Source organism: Poecile atricapillus, chromosome 2 (genome assembly GCF_030490865.1).
Source record: "Poecile atricapillus isolate bPoeAtr1 chromosome 2, bPoeAtr1.hap1, whole genome shotgun sequence".
NCBI classification, from domain to species: domain Eukaryota; kingdom Metazoa; phylum Chordata; class Aves; order Passeriformes; family Paridae; genus Poecile; species Poecile atricapillus.
In genome coordinates, this window is record NC_081250.1 from 29,679,335 (window position 1) to 29,695,460 (window position 16,126).

The 16,126-nt window shown below is 38.0% G+C and overlaps 1 protein-coding gene across 1 annotated transcript in view; it reads left to right on the forward strand.

The window, feature by feature from the left end:
• Nucleotides 1-16,126, forward strand: part of BZW2 (basic leucine zipper and W2 domains 2) — a 56,864-nt gene that overhangs the window by 24,456 nt on the left and 16,282 nt on the right. Inside the window, exons 3-6 of the mRNA XM_058830542.1 lie at nt 1,823-1,999; nt 3,078-3,181; nt 6,308-6,373; nt 12,993-13,128. Of these exons, the coding sequence (XP_058686525.1) occupies nt 1,823-1,999; nt 3,078-3,181; nt 6,308-6,373; nt 12,993-13,128 (483 nt within the window). The remainder of the gene's footprint in view (nt 1-1,822; nt 2,000-3,077; nt 3,182-6,307; nt 6,374-12,992; nt 13,129-16,126) is intronic.

The window sequence follows — 16,126 nt, forward strand, 5'->3', positions numbered from 1 at the left end:
AGTGAAGAATCTAGGCTGGCCCTCTGTTTGCATGCATCACTTCAGGATGCGCCAGAGTTGGGAGCAGATGGTTGCATGAGCATATATATGGGTGTCCATGGAGTTGTCTCAGTTTTGGTCTGAGAAGATCAGACTTGGGGGATGGGGAAGAAATCCATGTGGAGATGGGTAGTAGACTCAATAAGTCACAAAAAGCTAGGCATAGCCGGGGGTTTCTGGAAAATAAGGGGATGCTACAGTTTTCCGGTGCTTAGCTTGAGAGAAAGCCCTCGAACTGCAGCTGGCTGTGTGCTGCCAGGCTCTTTGGAAGGGCAAGTGGACTAGCCCCCTGAGCTTCCCAGTGGCCTGGGACACTGAGTGGGACTGCTTCCAGCCACAATTACTATGGAAGAAGGGGATGCGTTGGAAGTAGAGGAGAATGTGCAAGTGATGTACTGAAGGTGCTAGAATGAGCATGCATGCAAGGTACATGCAGCAGAGGAGAGAGAACGTTTCTGTATGAGAAATAGAAAAGATATTAAAAGTAAGAATTGTCTGTAAAATAGTTATTTAATTGACATGAAGGTACTGTGGCAGGAGGGAAGAGATTAGGGAAAAGAGGCTGTTAAAAAGCAAGATCTCTTGTTTAAGGTCGGGGATGAAAAGCAGCACTGTGAGTAGCAGGGAACAGAAGCTGGCAGCCAGAGGATGTATAAAGGCCAGAACCTCTTGTCACAAGAAGCCTGCAAGAATTGCAGCTGGCATGTTTCAGACTGCATTAGCACATATTTAGGCAGAAATTTAACCAATCCTCATTTCTTTCAGTGTTAATAATCAGTAAATACCTCTGTCTTGGTCCTATGAATGTAATATTTTCCAGTTTTTCAAGAACTTGTATCAGTGTTTGTATCAGCAGGTGGTAACAACCCTGGGTTTGACTACCCAGAACAGCTTGCAATTTTCTTTTTCAAGTTCAAAGTTATTTTAACAGTAGCAGGCTTTTCATTTTTGCCCTTATATAAAGGCAGGGCAGGTTTTCTTGAGGAGCTTCAAATGGCCATGGTAAGCTGTTAACTGCATGTGCAAAAAGGCAGCAAAAGATATGGGTAAATCTGCATAAGAGTTATTGGAGGTTGCAGTTGTTTCTGTTGTGACTAATGACCTTGACACAGGGACATTGTCTGGGGGTCAGGCTGTGCCTTAATTGAATTCAACAAGGGACGGCTGTGAAAAATGCAATGAGAGTGTTGTGTTCCTAGTGCTGCCTAGGTCTGTGAATATAAAAAATAAATTCTTGGTTGTGTTGCTTTAAATGTTTATTCAAAAACTAGTTTTTATTAGTAACTCAATCTCCTTTATTTTTTCCTGAAGACTCTTCTTTTTGAAAACATTTCAGTTATATTACCATAGTTATTGAAAGAAAAATAGCAAGAGATGAAAAGTGAAATGTTCATACACTGAGATTATGTACTCATAGCTTGCCATTCCCTTCATTCTGCTTGCAGATTTAGCAATGCACAGTGCTACACACATGAGATAATATCCTCAGCAAGAAGAAGAGTATGAAGTTTGAAAACAGCTTCAATAGTTGCTTTTCATCTATTTATTTATTCCCATATGTTTGTGTGTGTTTTGGTGTTGGGAGATGAGGGGAAGTGAGGGTAAACACTGCAGAATTTCCAGAAATCATACAGGCCAAACAAACTTTTGGTGTATTGACCAGAATGAGTAGAGTATATTATAGGTGCCATGGTCCTTTCAACAGCGGACTGATACAGGATTTTAACAAGTTTAAAACTGACATTCTCTCTCTCTCCTTCTTCTTTCTTTCTCTCTGTTTCAGATGAAAAGGAGAAATTTGAACCCACAGTCTTCAGGGATACAATTGTCCAAGGCCTCAATGAAGCTGGGAATGACTTGGAGGCTATAGCCAAGTTTCTGGATGCAGCAGGCTCACGACTTGATTATCGCCGCTATGCTGACACACTCTTTGATATTTTGGTAGCTGGCAGCATGTTAGGTAACCTGCAGAGTATCTGACAGAGAATTTTGACGACCACACTTGCTTCTTTTAAGATGCTATCTTCCTCTACAGTGGAAATTATAACCTGTATTACAATTCCACTGCTTGCATCTCATATCATAGCACTGTTTGTTGTTTGTCATGCAGTAACACCTCGATGCTTTCTAGGTACTACTCTGGGAAGCCTTCAGTGAGCTAAACCAGTATATAACTGCAACAGCAGAGAATGAGAGAGATGCTAAATAGGGGAAACAGAAGGATTTATTAGCATAAAAAGATGCACTCCAGGTTAAGAGCTGCTGCAAATCTTGCTTTGTAGATGTTGCAACAAAAGGTAGCTCAGGGAAGTGAAGGATAATGAGGTGTGCTCTGTGGATGTTCATGGGACATTTCTACCAGGTATCAGTGGCAAAAATATAGTTTTTGCTTTCTTCTTTATTTTGAGTAAGTTACCTCCTTTTACTGGTCATGCTACTTTGACTCCTGCTTCCTGCTCTTTGGTATGTAAGAGGAAAAGATGTTTTTGTAAGACTTGAGGTAATGCAGGAAGCAACAGCTAGTGGAAATACCTAGGAAAAAAACTCAACAAAATAAGCCAGTGTTTTGGATGCTTACACGAGGCTGATAAGCATTAGAGGGATTAGCAGGATGTTCCAAGTACTCAGATTACTAGCACAGTGCTAACACTTTTCTCTTGGAGAAGAATTTACATTGTTATGGTGTTTAAAGTAAGAGTTAAAATAATGTGTAAGGGTTGTGCTTCAACCCATGCTTATTTGATCACCCTCAGTACTCTCAAGACCAGCTGAGATTCCTTAGGGTGACCTGAATCACTCTGTCCTGTGAGGACTGTGTGACCTGTGGTGCAGCATACCAGCCAGGTGTTCCTTCTGTCAGATGCCACCACCATTTTAGCAAAGTTTGGTCTGTCTCTGTTTCTCCCACTCCCCTGCTGTTACTGGGGCTTTTGCCTCAGTGATATTGGCGTAAGACTTTCTAGACATAATAAATTTTACATTCTTTAAATTTAGTAAGAAATAATTCCTTACCTTTTTTTTTCCTCTTTTCTTTATAGCTCCGGGAGGCACACGCATAGATGACAATGACAAGACCAAGATGACCAACCACTGTGTATTTTTTGCAGATGAAGATCATGATGCCATCCGAAATTATGCTCAGGTCAGTAAAAGCACACCTGATTAGTGTTTTCCATTTATGTGTCAAAAGGGATTATAGTGGAACATCTGCAGACTGTCTAGGCTGCACTAGGCTAACTACAGACCAATTGAAAATCCAGTTAATCATTAATCTGCCCTAAAATATACATTTTAGGTGAGAAAATAGGATGTCTAAGATAATCTGATCACAGTTAGCAATGCTTTCTTTACAAAAATCAGTCTTGCTTCACAGTCTACCACTGATTGGGTCTATTTATTTAGACATCACCCTTATTAATTTTGTTGACCTTTTCTGTGTGCAGACTGAAATATTTATATAACCATATTTTGAGAAACACATGAGCTTTATCAGAAATTCAGGTTTTATAAGCAATGGTATTACCAGCAGGACCAGGCAGTGTACATCTCCTTGTTCTTGGCACTGGTGAGGCTGCACCTCAAATTCTGTGTTCAGTTTTGAGGCCCTCACTACAAGAAAGACACTGAGTGTGTCCACAGAAGGACAATGGATCTGGTGAAGGTCTGGAGCACAAGCCCTGTGAAGAGCAGTTGAGTGAGCTGAGGGTGTTTATCCTAGAGGAAAGGAGACTCAGGGGAGACCTTATTGCTCTCTACAATTCCCTGAAAGGAGGTTGTAGCCAGGTGGGGGTTGGTCTCTTCTCCTATGTAACAAGTGACAGGATGAGAGGAAGTGGCCTCAAGTTGTGCCAGGTGAGATGTAGATGGATATTAGGAAAAAAATATTCACTGAAAGAGTTGTCAAACATTGTAGTAGACTACTTAGGGAGATGGTAGAGTCACCAGTCTTGGAGATATTTAAGAGATCTGTAGATATGGTAGCCTAGGGCCATGGTGTAGTGGCACTTGGCACTGCTGGGTTAACAGTTGGACTCTGTAGTCTTACAGGTATTTTCCAACCTAAACAATTCTATGAAGTGAATGAAGGACAAAAAATATAAAGCTCACGCCTCCAACTTTTAGTTGCATAACTAGTTAGGAGTTGGGTATATGTTCCAAGAGCTTTCATTTCTCCTACATATGTGATGTATAATTTCTTCCTGCAGGAATACGGCTTACATAAATAGGCCTATGTGAAATTAATGCAAAAAAACAGTGAACACTAAACCCTTGAAAAGAAGCTAACTTTACATAACTCCTTAATGGAAGATAGTAATTATATGAAAAAGTACAGTGAGAATTCTGTGGAAAGTTCAAAACCACCATGCAGTTCCAGATACCAGTAGGATTGCATAAAAGTGCAATCCCTTTGCAACTCCCATATGTCAAAAGTCTATTGATAATAAAATATGTATTTATCTTTTTAAATAGCTGGGATATTGGAATGCTGGAGACAGAGTTTAAGAGCATAAAAGCTGCTCTCCCTTCTAAGGTGTCTAGGGTGATAAGTTCCTGGAAAGGTGCATAGTTTGATTTCAAGTGTGCTGGGATCAAAATCTACATTGGTAAAAAATGTTTGCTTAATAGCAGAAAGCTTCTTTAAGAATCATTTTTGATAATCTAAATTAGTGAAATATACTTATTTTTGGAAAGGGAGTCAATATTTCTTATGCATCAGCTTTATCATCTCTTAAAAACAGGGTATACTGCTTCAGGAAAATCTCTGTTATTGGTAAAGGCATTGATTCTGTCTTCTTGAATTTTAATAATTTAATGATTTTTTGTATAAAAATTGTCAATGCCAGTCCTCTAAGGAGAAATTTAAAGTAAAAAATTGCATATTAAAAAATAGAAAGGAAAGATTCGCTTTAGGATTTGAAGGAGTGGAATTTTCAATGGATTTTCTGCACTTCAAACCAAAAGCCACCAAAATAAATCAACATTTTGTAATTAATGCCTGAAGAGATGTGTCCTTCTATTGACCTTGCCATTTTTTCATGCATAATGAAAAAATAGAGCTCTTACTGTATTATGAAAATGTGAGTTAGACTAAAATAATATTTAGATGATTTTTTTTTTAATCTAGAAGATACCTAGAGGGTAATTTCTTACTCTGTCTCCCAGTACATGAACCAGTAGCATGGCTAGTTTTTGTGGATTTAGTTATGGAAACAATTAAAAGTGAAAAGTTTTCAAGTCAAAAGACTGAAGTTTGTATTGATATTTTAGCAGATTATTTGCATATGAAGTCATGCTTCTGTCATTTACAGAGACTTAAAAAATTATGCAGAATTTTGTTTGGAAATATTAACAAGAATCTTACATTTTCATCTTCTATCTTATTTTATTAAGATTCTGTGTGTCTCTACTTCTTAGCATGACCACATTTGATTTTCTACTTTTTCTGAGCCAAAATACTACCAGTTAGGATGTCTGGATGTATTTTATATTCTGGAAAGCAAATTGAAGCTTTCTAAAGCTAATTTTCTATCCTCCCCCATCCAGTGTGGCAATAATGTCATTTGCTCCCCACATAAACCTTTTTACCTGTGACAGTGAGTCATATGCTTTGTGCCTTTGTACAGCAGTGCAAGCAATGATTTGTTTATTTCATTTCTTATCTCTTCCTTCTCCACCTTGAATGAACTCTGCACCTGTGCTGCTTCTGTTTTCATAATCTGTGGTCGCATGATGGGAAACAAATGGTCAAAACTGGAGAACAAGTGGTTCCAATAATGTAATTGTTGTAGAAGCTTTGGCAAATGTTCTTCCTCTTTCTCTGACAGTAGTGTGTTTTGTTGTAAACATTTATGTTAGTTGATTTGCCAAGATATTGCATCTATTGAAGATGTCCAGCATCCTGACTGCCTCACTCCATCAGCCTACAGCCAAGAGCTTCCCCAGGGCTGCATTACTGGGGGAAGGGTGCAGTTGCCCTCTTCCTCCTCCTCTTCTTCCTTCCTTTTGTCTATGGATAGGGTGAAAAATAGAGAAGAAAAAAAATTTGAGAAATATGAAAGATTGAATCTGCAGTAAATTCTCCAATTCAAGCATTGCTCTATGAAGCAAGAATCACAAAATTGAGAGAAAGGTGTTTTGTGCTCTCCATGTGGCAGACAACACTAGAGAAATATCATTCTGCAAGCTGCTTATTTCCCTTTACGTTTTTTTGTAAAGAAAGGTGGCTGTAATTGTTATACTTTTTAAGTTAATCTGTGTTTATCCCCAGGTCTTCAATAAACTTATCAGGAGATACAAATATCTGGAGAAAGCATTTGAAGATGAAATCAAAAAGGTAATGTTGATGGCAGTCTTTACGGGAATGCTAATATTTTTATCTCTATTTCTAACATAATTGTATATGTATGAATGTGGTGCTTTTAGGTGTTTTATTTAGCTCTGCTGGAAAAGAGGATGGAATCTACAGGAGGCAGCTTTACTCTGCGAATTCAGCGCTGTGGGAATACTGAAGGAAGCACTTGATATAGAGTATTTCTGAATTAATGATTCCTTTGGTTGCTCTGACCAAACTCACTTTCTTTTTCCAGACTTTTTTTTTGTGCAGAAGTTTGATACACTTGGGGATATACCTCTTAATGAGAAGTGTTACTGTTCTGCAAATAGAATATCTTTTTTTTCCAAAAAATAAATGCAAATCTGCTATGCAGAATGTCTCTTGATGTATGAGTATTAAACCACTCCTGCACTGTGAAATGAATCCTAACCACAAGTTTTTTGTATTTGAGGCCACAGATGTGTGTAAGAGAAAGACCTCACCAGTGTCAAAGTGTTCAGGATTTGCCTGTTAAGGCTGTTGTGGCTCTTTGTGGATACTGTTTTGTTTTGTGATACTGAATTCCAAGGAGACAGGAGAAGGGTAAAAACGTTTGAAAAACAACATACAGCTTTATTTTGTCTATTTTGAGTTCCTAGTAACAGATGTAAATATCTGTTTCTAACAGCCTGTGTAAGTAATTAACACTGTACTGTCCTGTAACTTAACAGCTACACTGGTACTGGCAAAACCTCTCCCATGACTAAAGTATCATGATGTTAAACATAAAAATGTGTTTCCATATTATTTAAACATTAGAAGGGTTGCTGGAAGGGTCAAATGAGGGCACATTTGGAGCTTGATACCTCACCAGCATTTCTTGTGCTAGAATTAATTTGGCTCTGATTTATACATTCTTGCTCATACAGGAAATTATTTTTACACTTGTGGCCAGCATGCCTATCAACTGATGCTGATTACTCAGTACATCATTCTAAAGACCTAAATTTACCTCTATCCCCACACAAATCTAATGTTCTTGCTGTTAATTACTGTAATCACTGACATGAGAAGCGCTGACTCACAGCATTCAAGTTTCAGAGAGTGCTCAGCATATTAAGCAAATGCCATGTCAATTCAAGCCGCCTCCGCTCATTTCTGCAACTTGCTTGGCTTTGCATCCTCTTAAGCTTCCAAAAATTCTCTTTGCACTTTTAGTGACAAGATGAGACTATGGTTAATACATAATAATTCAACTCTTAGTAAAGGAACAAGTGCCTCTGATGGGAAGTTTAGCCACATGCCAGCTTGAGAGAAAGCAGTCAGTTGAGGCGCCCTAGCCAATCAGACTAGCCAATCAAAGCTACTTTTTGAAATCCATTGGAAACGTCCTAGCCATGCCAGTGTGGGATCAGAGCTGGCTTTTGTCCATCTTGCAGACCACAAACTTTAGTTTTATGTACGTGCTTTTTGGATAGTTTTCAGTGTCAGACTACATCTTCTATGACAAATCCTGAGATTAGGTTTGCACAATGGTCCTAGGCTGTGGGGAAATCTTTCCATCTGCCCTTCCATCACCACACATGGTGCTGCTGTGAATCTTGGTGTGGCTCCTGGGGATGCAGGGTATATCCTCTTCCTCAGTTAATCCAGTTTTTAGAGACCTAGAAACCAGGAAGGTGGTTGTGAGGGTGTTTGTGCCTGTGTACTGCACCTCCACTGCCATTGCTCTTAAAACCCTTGAGGACTACTTGTAGGTGCCATTTGCTTACGTTCTCCCTCCCCCTGCTTGTGTGAAGCTACACAAAAGTTTTGGCTGTTTTCTCATTTATGAGGCTTCAGGGTTTTTAATCACTTAATCCTTTAATCCCTGCATCCTGTAATTTGTACAGGAGTAGCTGCCCATGGAGGGCCCAGAAGATAGATATATTTGTATTTCCAAGAAGGTGTTTCTGCTAGGCCAAAGACTGCTGCAGTTAGTGGTTAGATAGGTAAAAGAGTGACTCATTGATGTTTTTTGTCGGTCATTGTCCCAGCAATGGAAGTGATGTTTCTGGCAGACTCATGAGGCAGATAGAGCACTTGGAGGAAAATTAGCTCTTCTTGTAGAAAAAGGCATGCCAAAAAAACCAAGGCAATACCAGCAGTTTCACCCTAAAGAGGCAGATGGTGTTAATGGGACTTTTCTTTCAAGAGAGATTATCTTAGATAGCAGTATTTGAACAAGTATTTGCTTTATGTCATCTAGATCACAACTTCGTCATTAGGACATTATTTTCTATCATCTTTCTCCTTTTTCTCTGCTTCTAGCTTTCAATTGTTTTATTTCTTAACTCTTTCCTCAAAATTGCCAGATACTCATTTTTCTAATGGCATAAGCAAACCATGTATATTAAGTTTTACATCTTAATTGTTTTATGCAAGCAATTTCAACAGAAGACAAAGATGTTTAGATGCATTGCTCACTTGTGTTTTGATGTAGGCAGCTTAAGTTCATATGAGCATGGCCCAATGTACTGGCATAGGCCCATGACATTTTGCAATAATTTCACTAAAATTCTAAGTTCCAAGGTTGTGTTCATTTTTGTCTACATATGTATTTCTGTGGATGAAGAATGCAGTTGTTACCTGTCTATTTATTATATTTGCATGTTTAGGTAATTTTCTATATAAACTTTTTAGTATCAAAATGGGGATAAAGTACAGATAAATTTATTTTTTGTCTTAACAGTTGTAAATATTTCTTAGTCATGAGAGGACATCTGAAGTTCTGGGAGATGTTGTGACATCTGCTATTTGTGTTCCTATTTTCCAAATGAAAGAACCATAAATTAAGCTAGGAATTAGGAAATAACAGGAGAATAACATTCTGAGATTGAATAGGGAGTAAGCAGAAATGCTTTAAGTCAGCTAAATGAAAGGCAAAACTCAGCAGGTATCCATTGCTATATTAGCTGCCTTCTCCATTGCTGACAATTCAGTGCTGTCTGCAGATGTGATAAACTGTCAGCAACAGACCAGTTCAGATAATGAAGACATAAAAACTCACCCACCACACTCCCTGTGTGGGTTAGAGTGCCTTAATTTTCACCATTTAAGATTTCCAGATCACAAGAAGTGATCTGAAGCACTTGTTTTTCTTGTGTTCCTTTTAATATTGCATGCATCTGTTTACTTTTGCGCATCTTCTATGCTCAGAAATTGTGCTTAAAAAACTTCTTCCTTAGTAAAAAAAACAACGTGGAAACATCACATTAGGTCTGGTCTTGTGCTTATTAGGTGTTCTAAATCCCTGCTTAAATAATTCGGAGTTCTTACAGATATTATAGAAATACAAAATTGTGAGCCAGAGATTCCCTTTTTTATGCCTGGAATCAGTTTGTATCTAGCGAAAGCAGTAATGTTTGTGCTTGGCTGACAGCAGGGAAACATCAGCTTGGAGAATGTTCTGTGGGTGATTGGGAACTATTCTGAAGTGTCTTGGATGTTTTGTGACTTCCCTGCTGAGGTTTGTAATTGTGATGGTAAAAGAGTGCTTAAATTAATCAGCAGTAGAAATCTGAAGTAACAGTTTTGAACTGAAATTTAGGTTTGTTTCATAGTTTTTAAAAAGGGTTTATGAAAGGTTTTGAGTTTTCCTATCACCCAGTCTCCCCCTAAACTATGTTACACAATTGCTGGAAAGTATAGAATGGTATCCTTAAATGGCAGAAAAGGACAAGTCTAGGTTTGAGCTTCTTCTGAAAAATAGTAGTAAAACAAAAATTAGTAGCACCAACAGTACTTTAAGTCGTGAGGGATGCATAGAGGATGAGGGTTGTGTTTAAAACATACTGCAGTGGGGTGCAGTTCAAGAACACCAGAAACCACATTAATGGCGAGAGACTTGGAAGGAGCATGTTTCAGAGGAAGGGGAATAAGATGAGCCTGCAAACTTCATAGATATGTGGTTTCAGACCTTCCAAAACATTTGAACAAATACAGATTTCTCAAAATTAGAGTTGATCAATTTTTGGGTGTCCCTCTCATAGAGTCTGTCTTCATCTTGGACTGCAGCTGTGACTTTTGCTTTGCAGTTGGGTTTGTGCTTTCCTGGCTCAAATTTGACATGAATGGGTCGACAACATGAATGGTCAAAATAACTGTTCATGATCTACGCATTACTGATAAAAGGATGAAGCTCAGAAGTATATCAAAATCTAGTCTGTTGCATTAAAGTTGTCAGTGTGACCACTTTCTAATCAAAATCCTCACCTATTGCTTGCATAGAAGTGAAAGAAAAAAGATTGAAGTGGGGTGCGCAGAAATCTGAAGCTGTTTCCTCTTTATTAACAGTCTCAGTACTTCCAGTAAAGATGTGTAATTCTGATCTTTTTTTCTTGTGCAGATCTCATTTTAGTACAGTATTATTGATAAAGCTTGTATAAAGAAAGCTTTAAATCCACAGGCTTCCAGTTTACACTAGGGTTATATTGAAGTTCTGTTAAAATGTTCTTTTTCCATTAAATGTGGCCCTGAAGTTCCTTTGCCTACACCATTATACACACCAGTTAGCTGATGCATTTGGAAATACAGCACACCATTTTTTTTCTCATTCATATATTTAGAAACAATAACTCCATTCTACATCCTGAATTTTCATGCATTTTGTGGTTGAGTCACAGTTTGCTGAAATAAAATTGCACCTTGAGATTTGGTAGTTTCATAATTGTTCTTTTAAGCTAAAAGTGTATGTTGCAGCCATTTGGCTGAAGCCCACTGAAAAAATTCTGAGTGATTTGTCTGTGGCTGAGTCATTCAGTCCTGTGTAAGCTGTAATTTAAAGCTGATGTTATTATGTAAGTACTATCATATGAATGAGGCTTTTTTTCAGCTCTGTTCACTGATGCAGAGCAGAACTATTCATAAAACACTGCATGAGATTTAATAACTTTGTTAGTTACCTGAATTTTTAAAACATCATTTCTTGCATTTAGAAAGCTTTACAGTTGTTGATAAACTGCTTAGATATCTTGGAGAAGATCTCTCACTGTCCATGGTAACAAACAAGGATAGGGACATGTGTAATATTCTGTCCCTTCGTATGGGTAGAATCTGGTAATTAAGAAATACCCTTAATGTGGAAACCTGGAGAGAATTTTCTATCAAAACAAACTGTTTTACTTTAATTGCATTTGTTGCTCATGTAGAAAAGAGAAAAGGGTGTCCTGACAGCAGAAGGTCAGGACATTCTTTTGGAGGGTTTCAATTTGTTCTTCCTTATGAAGGAAAAAATTAGTGTTCTTTTTAACTGTGGAAAATTATATATGCAGTACCTTTTTTCTTTTTTCCTTTTCTCCTGTGGTAAATTTGTAAGCTAGCATCTGATGGAATCTGCAGCTTTTTGCACTAAATGAAGCTGTCCCTTATTGTCTCACCTCTTTTTTCACATCACCCATATTGTGATCACTAATGACGCGTTAACGTTATTGTTAACAGTAATGCCATTCACAAAATCTGATTCTGCATGACTTTTTTTTCTGATATAATGGAAAAAGGGCATAAAGTATGTCATCAATATGCTCTCAAGTCAATAATTTTAACATATGAAATTAAGATTTTAAAAATAGACTTATTTGCCAGTTTTAGAATTAAAAAGTGTATATGTAATTCAGATCTTCCAAGATGATGAGATTTGTATTTTTTTCTCAAGCTATTTGTTTTCCCTTGTAATTAGTACTGGGAATGGCAAGGTCATAAGTCAGCCTGTGTTCCTGTCTATCCTTCATCAGCTTTATCAAGAATGTCTGAACTTGAAATATATTTCTTATTTTAGCCAGTAAAAAATACGTTGTAATTGTGATGTGTTCCCTTCCCTAAAAGAAAAACAGGAAACTTTCCTATCCTTTTATTGTTTGCATGAGCAATAGTTTTTGAAAGTTAGAAAACAAACTGCAGCTATGTGGTTTAGTGGAAGTCTGAAGATGTGAATAGGCAGGCTCCTGTCTGTGATCCCGTAATTTCTGTCTGTCTCAAGCCTGTAGCAAGTACTTTTATCTTTACTTACACCCACCCACACCCACCCACCCATACACACATATGTATATTTGGAGAAGAAAGGTGTTTTACACCTGACTAAGGCCATATCCCCAGAGAATCACAGAATCATAGAATGGTTTGGCTTGGAAGGGACCTTAAATACCATCTAGCTCCGAACCCGCTGGTTTTGGGGTGTTTTACTAGACCAGGTTGCTCAGAGCTCCATCCAACCTGGCCTTGAACACTGCCAGGGGAGGGATATCCACAACTTCTCTGGGAAACCTGTCCCAAAGTGTTGCCACCCTCACAGTAAAGATTCCTTTCCAATATCTCATTTGAACCAGCTTTCTTTTGGTTTGAAGCCATTCCCCCTTTTTCTGTCAGTACCTGCTCTTGTAAACTCTCTACGTCTTTTTTGTAGGCTCCCTTCAGGTACTGTCTCGTCTTAGAAAAAGTGAAATTACAAGGGATCAGTGAAATGACACTGTCATGCTTCTGGATAGATTCTGATGTGATTGCTATTTGTATTGAGACTTCTCAAGAAATAAGAAATAAAACTGTTAATATTAATTTCTGCCTATGCCTCAAATAAATACTTCTTTTTTCCTTGTCTGGCCAACAGCTCCTGTTGTTTCTTAAAGCCTTTACTGAGACAGAGCAGACAAAACTGGCAATGCTTTCTGGCATCCTGTTAGCCAATGGGACTCTTCCTGCTACAATTTTAACAAGCCTCTTCACTGACAATATAGTCAAAGAAGGTAATTTTCCTATCTTTTTTCTTATCTTGGCTTTTTTATAGGAGATGTATTTTATTGCAACCTATCATATATGTTGCAATAAAATGAAAGTTGGAAACTTTTGACTGTACAACAGAAATCAGTATTTTAAAGCAGAAGCATATACAGACAGCATTGCCCAACATACATTGTGATATCATGTAAGAGACCACTCAGAAAGAAAAAAGCCACAAAAAAAAAACCAAACCCCAAAGGATTTATGGTTTTATGGAAGTCATACTTGTGTGTGCAAAATTGTAGAATTTATGTATTATTGTGGTATTATGAAGGTGTGAAGTATAATATCTATTCCTAAGAGATCTGCTGGCATTTCTCCAAGTGTTGCTAATATCATGTGAGTGAGAAGTGGGACAGAGATCCCATGCAGGCCAATGGGATATTGCAGAAGAAAAATCAATCCCTCATTTTGCCTTCATGCTAGTAGTGATCAGTGACTGATAAACTTTCATCACAAAAATTAATTTGTGTTTATTATATGATGAGTACATGCGTTTGTTCAGTCTTAAGGTACAATGTCTTTTGAGATTACTTTTTTAAAGGATTTTTGTTATATATTTTTAGCCATCTACGTCAGAGTCCTGATTTTGCAACTGCTTTCTCAACAATTTAATTCTCTGACAGTTCTGACTACCTGGCATGATTGCAAATGTACTGGTAGTGTTGAGCAGTTTTCATGACCTCTTTTTGGTTTTGTTAAAGAACTCCCTATTAGCTAAAATGTATTCTAATTTTCATTTTAAAAAATATTATTCTGACTTCATGTTCTAATTTGCAGCATGCTAACCATTGCATTTGTTTTCTAAATGCTGCAGAAAGAAAAGCCACAGCTGCAGCTTTGCTCTGTCATCACTCACAGCTTTTGGAATCAGAATTTAACTAGCAAAAATCTCAAACAAAAGCACTAATCCATGTTTTTAGGGTGATTGTCTGCAATGTGTTTAAATGAAAGTCTTCCTAGTTACAGGAAGATGAGACATTGGAAAACCCAGCTTTTAAAAATCATGGAAATTTTTTTATTTTCAATTTAGCATTTTAAGAATGCAATTCTTATTTGCATTATGAAGTTATGTTTTTAGGAGCCCTAAACTTTTGGCAGAGCTTACATATACTTTTAGTTCTTGGTTTATATATACTAAATATGTATTCATGACAGCATTTGAAGAGAGATTGTTCAGTCAGTATCTTGGGGTAGATATTTTATGCAAGAATAATTGAAGATGCAAAGACAGTTTAAAAAAGGGGAACAAAGCAAGGCAAAATAAGTATCTCATAAATGCATAAACTCAAAGATTTCTTTGATTTACAGAAAAATAGTGCTGCAGGCAGGTGAAGCTAAAATACACGAGGAAACAATTAGGTGAGCTGAGGGAGTTGTACAGCATGGGAATTGTAACATTGGCTAAGAAATGGCTGGAAGTGAGATATGGATAGATTGTGTGGACAGGAGATCTGTGAAGTTTGAGCACAAATACCTAATTTATTTTTAGATTACCTTATTTCAGCATTGTCATTAATTCCACTGTTATATATACATGGAAAACAAAATACTCTTTCGTGGATTGCTGACATATTTGTGGTAGAGAGAGAGAAAGGTCTAGGTGCTGGTGGAATCTTGTCAGGGTTAAGTGTACCCTTCTTGTCTCCTGTGCTGGCTAAGTAGTGGAAATGCGAAGAACAGCTAATGGGATTAGTCAATAAAATAAATGGTTGGAGTTACTGTCTGCAAATAAGGGGGAAAAGGAATGAGGCAAACAAAAAGAGAAAAGCTATTTAAAGGAAAGGAGTGGTAGCACGTGCACAGAGTATAGGAACAGGCCAGTGATAAATTTGGGCTGTAAATGAGAAGTTTGAAAATATGTGGGTAGTGAAGCCCTAGAACAACCCGCCTCTCTCATGGTGTAATCCCAACCAGCAGTCAAGCCCCACACAGCCTCTTGCTCACTCCCACACCAGCAGGATCAAGGACATAATGGGAGGGGTAAAATCTGGAGAACTCATGAGTTGAGATAAAGACAGTTTAATGGGGAAAGAAAAAGTTGCACACACAAAGCAGAACAAGGAATTAGTTCACTGCTTCCCATGGACAGGGGTTCAGCCACCTCCAGGACAGCATTTAATCCCAAAACCCATCACACGTAATGGGTGCTTGGGAGGACGAAAGCCATCACTTAAAATGTTTCCCCCCTTCTTGCTTCTTCCCCTCTCTTCATATACAGAGCATGATGTCATATGGTCTGGAATATCCCTGTGGTCAGTTGGGGTCAACTATTCCTGCTGTGTCTCCTCCCAACTTCCTTGCCAGTGTGGCAGTTGGAAAAGTAGAAAAGGTCTTGGCTCTTTATAAGCCAGCAATAATTAAAACATATCTGTATTATCAACCCTGTGTTCAGCATAAATCCAAAATAAAGCTCCATACAGCCACTGTGAAAAAAATTAACTCTACCCCAGCTGAAAACAGCACACCCTCTAATACTGATACTGGCATAAAACTTATTTTGTTTTAAGCTAAAACTAGAAAAAATGTGTACGATATGTGTACTGGGACAATGCTTGGTGGCAGAGACCATTCCATTAAATTTTGGTATTGAGCACATGAGCACATGGATATGCTAAAGTGTGTTTGCAGTGGAAGCTATGCCTAAGTCACCTACTGGTTGACGGGGCTTTGTGAATCTTGATTAGTCAGCTTGCAGTATTTAGGATTGCTGCATCATGTCCAATATGTAAGACAAGCCCAAAGCAGTATTTGCAGGCATCACCTGGCATGGCATTGTGCATCCCTGGTTCCGTTCAGTACTTCCTTAAGGATCGTGTCTTACAACTAACCTCCTGAAATAAGCTTGCCAAAACTGCCATAACAGTCAAGATGTGTAAAGACTGTCAATGAGCTTTACAGTGGTCTGGGAATAGTCTCTTCTGTTCTTGTTTGGTGACACATTTAGTCCAAGTATCCTAGAAA